The following is an 8,971-nucleotide window of genomic DNA, read 5'->3' as shown; positions in this document are numbered from 1 at the left end:
TTGTTGGAAAAGCACTCGCACGCTGTTGTCAGTCATGGGCAACCCTCAACCGGACTGGACCAACTACATCATGTCAGATAGAGCTACCACTGACAAGTGAAAGCCTAGGAACTAGAGTCGTTCTTATTAAATGGGCACATGAGTGGTCTGGCCATTTCCGTTGAGCAGTTGCAGAACTGAAGGCGTGTCTATGGTGCTTTCACCCAACCTCTCAACCAACTCAAAACTGTGAACCCCTTCACTCTCCCCTGATGAGCCAGACTCTTTACTAACTGTCATGTTCTTGAACCATTACTAATATCCATCGCGGAATAAGCTTAATTTTGACGTTTGCTCTCCATCTCATGTTGCTCAGGCCCCCTCGTCTCTATCAAAACCCTAGCATCCTTCCCCGCATCATGAACTTAGTAATTCCACCAACGGGCCACTTCAAAAGTCGATATCCAACGACGCCATCACGTCAGCTACTATATTACAAACCTACATTCTATTTGCCAGCTACTTTGCTCTCTGTTGAATCTGTATAAGACCTCACTGCATGCTTGCCGAGATACAAGCCCCTGAGATCGACACAGACATCATGGTCAACGATAAGGACATTCAGCACCTCCGCCTCGCCGTCTCCCTCGCCCGCGAGGCCCTTCAAGCCGGCGACTGGCCCTTCGGCTCAGTCCTAGTCTCTGCCTCTGGTGATGTCCTCCAGACGGACCGCAACCGCGAGACCACCGGCTCGGATGCCACCCTACACCCCGAGTTCACACTCGCTCGATGGGCGCAACAGAACCTCTCACCAACCGAGCGCGCAGAATCAACAGTTTATACGAGTGGAGAGCACTGCGCCATGTGTTCGGCGGCGCATGCGTGGTGCGGACTTGGGAGGATTGTGTATGCGTCTTCGACGGAGCAGTTGGGCGCCTGGCGGGATGAGTATGGTATTGGAAAGAGCCCTGTCAGCCCGTTGAGTATCCAGCAAGTTGCTCCGGGCATTCAAGTTGAGGGGCCGGTTGAGGGCTTGGATCAAGAGGTTAGAGCCCTTCATGTTGAGGTTTGGACGGCCCAGGGACTCAAGCCCAAGGCGTGATGGGAGATGAGAGTTCCGCCGCATCCACTAGAGCATGATTGAATTATATTATGATGGCAGCTGTTCTCGATTGAATCGTCCATAGTGATCTTTGGAGGGACTTGTCCATGTTGGATAGCCTGAGTGATCGACCCATGTCATTACTAGTTCTAAGAGCCAACTTCTATGGCGACACTTGCTTGCTTGGTCATCAACACCTCAATGACGTTCATTTTAATTATCATCCTCATCTCAATGCGATAATCATTGACTCATCTGTCGTCGTAATACTCCAACAAGGCTGTGCATTTATTTGTAAGACATCTAGGAACCATCCGTTCGTTAGCTTGTCTTAGCCTGAAAGTCGCCGGTTGGAATGCATCCGAAAAGTCTCCGTGGACCATGGTATAACTCCGCCTCGTCGCCCTCGATGAACATTCCATGAATCAAACTCACTCTCGACATTAATAGACAACCACTAAAATGACCCGAGATATCCTCATCGTTGGAGCTACAGGCCAACAAGGCAGAGCCACCATCGACGCCATCTACAAGATCCTCAATGCCTCTCAACATCAAATTCGAGTTCTGGCTCTGACGAGATCCATCTCATCGCCCAAGTCTCAAGCCCTTCAGTCAACTTACCCAGACATTGTGCTGGTACAAGGCGAGACTCAAAATCCAGAGCCAATTTTTTCAGCCTATCCATCAATCGCATCAATCTTTCTCGTCACAGTTCCACCCAACGACGAAGCCCAAGCCCTCCCTCTCATAGAAGCAGCCACAGCGCACTCAACAGTCGACCACATCATGTTCACAAGTGTTGACCGCGGCGGCGACCTTGTGAGCTGGTCCCAACCGACAGAGGTACCTCACTTTGCAGCAAAGCATCGCATCGAACTCCGGCTGCGTCAACTGTGCCAAGAGTCGGGCAAGAGGTGGACCATCCTTAGGCCGACGGGCTTCATGGATAGCTACAACCCTGGCTTCTTTGGCCAGCTCATGGCGTCACTTTGGGCTGCTGGAATGCCCGCAGACCGCAAGATGCAAATGATCAGTACCCACGACATTGGAATCTTTGCCGCCAAGGCGCTCCTGAACCCTGAAGCGTGGGCAGCCAAAGCCATTGCCCTAGCGGGTGATGAACTGAACTTTTCCGAGCTTCAGAATGTGTTCCAGAGGACAGTAGGAGAGCTCCTCCCTCAGACTTATAGAGCAGTTTCATATCCTGTCTTGTGGATGGTGAGCGATGCCTCAAAGAGTTTCGAGTGGTTTAGGACGGCGGGATGGGATGCGGATATAGCCTCGTTGCGAGAGCAGGAGCCTGGCCTGCAGACATTTGAAAAGTGGCTTCGAGAGTCAAGTAGATGGACATGCGTTGATGTAGCGAAATAGAACTGTAGTTAGGTAGTGTGTCTTGAGCAAATAGGAAGTTATTCAGAGAAAAGCTTGTCTAAGTGGTTAGTCTTATCAGAGTACCGCGGTATCTCACTATCGCCTCCTTTGCCAAGCTGTTAGTACGAAAGGCTTGCATACTTGGACAAATAAGGAGCTTGTAACACCAACATCTCTTGGCCCGATCCCAACGTTTCGATAGCTGCTGGCAAGTGACTTGGCGAGGATGCACAAGCGTTGACCCATCATTCCTGCATCCGCCTTCTTCCATTGACGTCCAAGTTGGACATCTTGCATCACCCACGCTTCCTCGGCAATCCTCGATCGTGATTGATGGTGGTCAATCAATGTCTCATCTGCATGGTACAAGACATGAATGGCGACGACACTCTGACCACGGCCGGTGCAAAACGCCCGCTCACAAAAGCCAATTCATGTGCACGATGTCTGCATTTTGACCTCTACTTCAGAAGGTCCCTCTTGGGCCCCGTTCGCAGCCCAATCGAGTCCTTCAACACCCCGGCGCCCGCATTCCATTCATGCACAACGTCGAATCCCCCGCGTGGTCGGCTCGGTTCCAATTGGAGCGCCCCCGAGTCCAACTGAGATCCAAGCGCAACCTCGTTCGATGCTTCAGATCGATGGTGGTGTAGTGCCGATGCCTCAGAGAGGGGTTGTGTCTGACACGTCCAGCCTTCCGTCTGTGTTATGCCGTTTCTATTGCAAAGCTTTTCACTCCTTGGGATGGAGGGAGCGCCTCAGAGTTTGAGATTCGATTGTGGGGAATCCTGGAGCTATGCGAGGTGATGGACGGTGATGCCGCGAGCTGACATGCATCGACTTGGTGAATGGAGGGGTCACTCATCAAGGGTAAACCTGTGCTGTTAGCTCCGCTGCCGTGAGTGAAATGTGACAAGAGAAAAGAGGTCAGCCAAGCCAGAGACTCGGCAGTGTGCTCAAACTCAAGTCTGCGTGAAAATCGGCACGGCTGGAGTTGAGGGCGAGATATCGAGCGGGCGCTGATCTTCAGGTCCATCACATCCACAACCCGCCACAGAAAACGTGCAAAAGCGATCGACAGCCACTCGGACCAACCTTCTTGTTTGCCAAGGCTGTCACAGTCTAGAAGACATCGAGCGCCTCCAACTCCACAATGTCCGCGTGGCCGCTCCGTCGTCTACTCCGCGATACCCATCCGTCTCAGGCACGGTCCATGTTTCTCGTCCGAGAAACGAAATGCCGCTCAAAGTTGCGCATCACATGAGGCGATGAGTGTTGCAGATTGAGCTTGGACCTCAAAGACCTTCTCGAATCCCATCTTGATTCTTCTCACGGCTCATTATCCAGCCTCAAACGTGCGCTCTTCCAGCCACTCACAAACAATCAAGTGCCAGAACGGAAATGCCTCGTGCTACTACTGTCACATCAGCTGAATCCTTGGCTGGTTGCCTCATGGGGCTCAGCTCACAACTGTGGAGAAGTTTGGAAAGGCCTCTCAAGCTCCGGGAGGGGAACGGCTCAAGGCTCAGCAAACAGTTGAGTAATACCTCCAAGAGGCTGCTGGGAGTAAAATGATGGCTGTGAGCTGTGGCACACCTTGCTTGTCTCATGGCTTGCAAGGCCAAGATAGTCAAGATTGCCGACTGGTCCCGTGCGTCTAGTTCCCCCTGCACCTGCAAGTCAGCATTTCCTTCGGAGGTATAGCCCAGAGAGAACTTCGGGCAGGTTCAGAGCTCAAGAGCAACGAACGAGCCGTGTTAAAGTGGCAAACCAGACTTCATAACACGCCGCTATCAGGTCATGCCGAGTCTGGATGTATCTGAGAATACCAGTCAACTCTCGGAGCAACCTCGAGCCGGTCGAGAGTGATGGCCGTCACACTGCGACCTCGAGAGATTGCAGGGGCGTAATCACTTCTTCAATGCCAGCAATGGCCTCAAAATCATCGAAATGGGGCTATACTCGAATAGCCTGCGAATATCTCCACAGAGCCAAAGGCCCGCTTGAGTGGCGCTCCCAACCTGTAAGAGATACCACCCACCAGCCTGGCCGCGGTTTGGGCCGCAGCTATAGCATGGCATCCCAATACCCCAGCTGGCGCATGCGTGAGAAAAGTGACCGGGTTTTCCGCGACCAGGTCAACAGACCGTTGTTGACCGGGTCCAGCCTGCCAGGGCCAACAGGAAATATGTGATGACAAGATCGTAGACCGGAACTCTGACCGGTATCTTAGTCAACGAATGAGTTGCACCACAACCAAGAGCCTCCGCCCGTGACGGCATCCTGAGGTGGGACAGCAGGTACGAGACGCAAGCGCGAGGTATAGAAGCACCGAGTGAGGTTGGACATCTTCCAGATCGAGTGCCTGCAGTTATCCGCGCCCACACGACAAGGGCGCACAAGAGCCAGTCCGTGCGAGGCTGCAGCAAGCTTGAGATCATATTCTGTACATTCAATGAGCCGTGGGGTACGAGGCCCGTCTGCTAGACCGTTTGAACCTCAAGGTCGCATCACGGGGAGCCCTCGTGAACAAGACGAGCCCGGTCCGCCGGGATAGTCAATTTCGCGCTTGGTGGACAAAACACTCTCAAGGCAGTGGCGCTGAGGCCCGCACCATGCTTTTGGCTGTTAAGTGCGTGCAGCAAGGGAGGTTTTTGCAGAGGAATCCACTTGTATCTGCACTTCAAGGCTGATTCTTGGGCTGGCCACGAGAGGGAAGCTATTCCACAGCATGTAGCCGCGTGGATTAGTAAGTTTCAAGGCGGTTTAGCATGATCTGACACGAGAGGCGCGGCACATAGAGCTTGATGCGTTGGACAACGCAAATCCAGTTATTAGTCCGAGAGGCTGTTGTCGTGTGATGCCCTATGAGCAATAGTGGACCACCGGACTGGTCATGATCTTGGCCATGAGAGCTGAGAGGTCTAGGAAACGGAGGCAAATTCGTCATATCTAGGATCGCAATTCCGTAAACTCCTCTTTAGGATAGGTTGAGGTACGAGGTGCTTGTTGAGCTGAGGCGCGGTGAAGAGGACAAGAAGCAAAAGTGAGTTCGACAGGGGACTTGCTTGTTGGTTGGTTGGTGCTAAATCTGGATGTGCAAGCCTCGTTGCCCATTTTGGCCACCTGCCGGTGAGACAGACGTCGGGATAAAGGCTTTCCGCCCGTGGGGAGTTCAAGGACAAGCCCTATGGTTGACTCGTTGCTCATGAGACAGCCAGTCTGCCTCTGTTGGTCCTCGGTCCCGGGCATTCGGGGAGGTCGGTCAAACATCTCAATGGCCCACAGAGGCAGGTTGCTTGGATGATGCTGGGCGACTTGCATCCATGTGGAGATTCAGTCTCTGACCCCGGGCAAACATCGTCGATCTGGTAGTCGAGAGACAAGCCCCAATGGCGGTCGAGCCGCGCTCTCTGTCCGACATGAATTCCAGACCCATGCGGTGATGGACTGGACAGACGGTAAAGAAAAGCAAAGCCTTATAAGCGGAGCGCTGGCAAAGGAAATGAAATGAGCAAGGTGACGTGTTTAGACGCGATCTGAGCTGTCATGGGCTTAATGAAGAAGAGATATACGCGAATGGATATGTAGAATAGAGTGTGGGTGTGGTAGCAATGGGCGGGATGGACCAGGGGTACAGCAAAAGCAACCAAAGATCGTGTATGCGGGAGGAGAGTTAGGAGGATTGTGTACGTAGCAAGGCACTCGGACGGAAACAATGATCCACATCCGACCAAGTCAATGCCAGAAGGAAAGAGCCAGAGACCGCCACGTCCAACAACGTGAGAAGACTCATACTTGGAGTCAATTTCTGACTCTCACCTGCTCCTTCCAACACTCAACACTCGTCAGAGGTCGAAAGTGGGTCCGGCGGGCATTGGCGCGGGTGAGTTGGACATGGGTGACTCGTGACGAGCGGGAATCTACACAGCAAGGCAAGTGCTTCGGTAAAGAATCGCCAAAAAGCCGTTGGACAATGCCGGAAATGACCTGAGATGACGAGAGGCATTGGGAGCGCCAAACAGGAAGGCACGCAAGTGCGCTTCGCTTCGTGTGAACCGAACCCTCATTTCCTCCTCATCGTGCCATTTCGGCGCCAAGGCACATCCTGCTCCAAGAGATCCAAGAGGCTGATGCTCATGAGTGAACGTTGAGAGCTGTGCTTGGGCTTGGGCAGCTCTGAGCTCTTTCCGTCCCTAGGTTGGAGAAAAGGTGGAGTGGACCCTTTCCCTTGCTAGCGGGCCGGGAAGAAGAGGGCGATTAGATCCCTGCTGGGGATGGTGATCGGCCCGCCCATTGGCCCGTCCCGGGAGAGAGCTCCCAGCTAGCGCGGCCAATCAAGTACCGTAACGCACCTGCAGCACATCTGGAGCACATCCGGGCGCTTCGACGTCGACGTCGATTGAACGGTTACCGGGAAGGCGTGCCCCACCCCGCGTGCCCCCATGCTCCATCTCCCAACCACATGCTTTTCCTCATTCACTCACCTCACCTCGAGACCGTCAACCTCGATTTGTCGCGCGTACTCAACACTGCCTGAGCGAGCACCTAGCGAGGCATATGGCAGTTGCAGTTGTTGTGAGGCTAGGCTTGGAGACCTCTGGAGCCACAGGGCAGCAGCCCCCACCGCAGGATCCGAGGCTGCCAGAAAGCATTGGCATTCCATGTCGCCGCCTAACCACCACCATGATGCCGTGTCCACGCACACGCAGACCGCAATGTAAGGTACCAACCGGCCTGCCGTCTCAACGGGACCTCCAGCAGAACTGGATCGACGATGCCGTGTCGCCGACCCTACTGCACTCGTTGTCGCGACGCCAGGCCAGCGTGCAAAGACGCTGTGCTGCGCTACCTATATGCTCTGCTGTGTTGTCCTGCAACGCTTGAGAAAGCCACCGCTCGTCGTCGTACCAGACGTAGCCCCGCATAGCTCTGCCCATCTCACAAAAAGAGGGGCAGCAGGGACCGCGAGACGGTGATTGACGGGTTGAATCAATGCATAGGTAGGATGGAATTTGGATGAGACGACGGTAAAAGCCATGACGACCAAGGGAATGTGTCCATGATAAGAATCGAGCCCGAGACGGTGAGGTCCGGGGCCAACTCAGGCGCCTGGATTCGAGCGACGGGACACAATTGATTGATTGATAGGTCGAGTCGATCGAGCGTCGAGTTCTCGAGTCGGAATGGACCATGGAGGTTTTTACAAGGGGCTCCGCTGAGCGGGCCACCCACCTCGACAAACCGTCCAACGAGTCAACGACGGGGTCAACTCAAAAGGCACGCGGCCAACCCACGAGGCTAAATATGGCAGGGGGCATTGCTCATTAGACGTTTTGTTTGAGCCGTTGCTACTCGCTGCTGGCTACTCGCCTTGTCATGAAGGAAACGATCCGTCGATCCACAATTCGGCATCGCATCCATAGAGTAGTCGATTTCGCTGTTGCTCGTCATTCATCAATCCAAGCCCGCAGCCGCCGCCGGCGATCCATTCACGTCAAGGTGACCGCCTCCGCCCGGACTGGCGTTTTTTTTCTGCGCCATCCGATGCCTTGCTCGAGACCCCTGTTTACGAGACCTGCTAGAGGGCGACAGAGCTCCCTCTACAGCACGAGAGGGGATCCCAGTTCCATGCAGCTCCTCTCCTCGTCTTGGCCACCAGTCTCCACCGGCTGGTGCTAACAATGGATGTCCGTCCCAGCACATCGAGGCCGTGCTGTTCAAGGCTCCAATCCCCAGCCGCCGTCCACCATCCGCCATGTCGACCCCTGGGTGCCATGTTGCCCATGAGCCGGTCCGTCTCCGCTGATCCATGGAACCCAACGTTCGCAGGGCTCTAATTATATGGCCTCTGGCACAGGCGTCCACTGACAGGCCAGGACGCCACTTTCTAGGCGCCATCTCTGACTCTGGACCCCTCGCCCATGACCCATGATGGATGGTCCATCACACTGAGCACACGCAGTAACGGCACCCACACTGCTCGCTCTCAGGCACCCTGGATCGCCTGCGTCCTTCTCAAAACCATCCCGACCTGCTCTTTTTCTGCTCTAGATTCCACTCTTGGGCTTCTTCCTAGTCCTTCTCTCCCCTTGTCCTGTGCTGTGTCTGTGTCGCCTCATCACACTGTCACATCTTCAGCTCATACAACAACTCCACCAACAACAACACTCCCAGCCCCCAGCTTGCCCATCCCAGCTTCAGTTTGTGGGAAGAAACAGGTAATGATTTTTTTCTTATTCTCATAACTTGCCGTCGTCTTCCGAAACCAAACCTCACACCCGTCATCATCACCCTATACATCGCCCTATCGCCTCTCTTGCTGCCCATCTGCGCCTCGTCGAACGCCTCCTCCAACGCCTCGTGCCGCATCCTGTTGTTCGCTCCTCAGATCCTCACCCAACTCTTCAGCGTAGTCGCCTGTCGTTGCTTAGCACAGCATACACGCGCGCACATCCACATCCACACCCACACAAGTTACCAGACCCTAGAATCCCTTCAAGAGAGGTTCCCAAG

At 54.2% G+C, this 8,971-nt stretch overlaps 2 protein-coding genes across 2 annotated transcripts; both read left to right on the top strand.

The window, feature by feature from the left end:
- Positions 1–580: 580 nt before the first annotated feature.
- Positions 581–1,081, top strand: NCS54_00657700 (CMP/dCMP-type deaminase domain-containing protein; the record flags this gene model as incomplete). The annotated part of the gene is made up of 1 exon (XM_053152029.1): positions 581–1,081. The coding sequence occupies one exon, from the start codon at positions 581–583 to the stop codon at positions 1,079–1,081; it is 501 nt and encodes a 166-aa protein (XP_053008004.1).
- A 462-nt stretch (positions 1,082–1,543) lies between these two features.
- Positions 1,544–2,455, top strand: NCS54_00657600 (NmrA domain-containing protein; the record flags this gene model as incomplete). Its single annotated transcript, XM_053152028.1, has 1 exon — positions 1,544–2,455. One exon carries the CDS (start codon positions 1,544–1,546, stop codon positions 2,453–2,455), a length of 912 nt encoding a protein of 303 aa, XP_053008003.1.
- Between the last annotated feature and the right edge of the window lie 6,516 nt (positions 2,456–8,971).

Source organism: Fusarium falciforme, chromosome 5 (assembly GCF_026873545.1).
Source record: "Fusarium falciforme chromosome 5, complete sequence".
Lineage (NCBI taxonomy): Eukaryota > Fungi > Ascomycota > Sordariomycetes > Hypocreales > Nectriaceae > Fusarium > Fusarium falciforme.
This window is presented reverse-complemented; position numbering and strand designations above follow the sequence as displayed.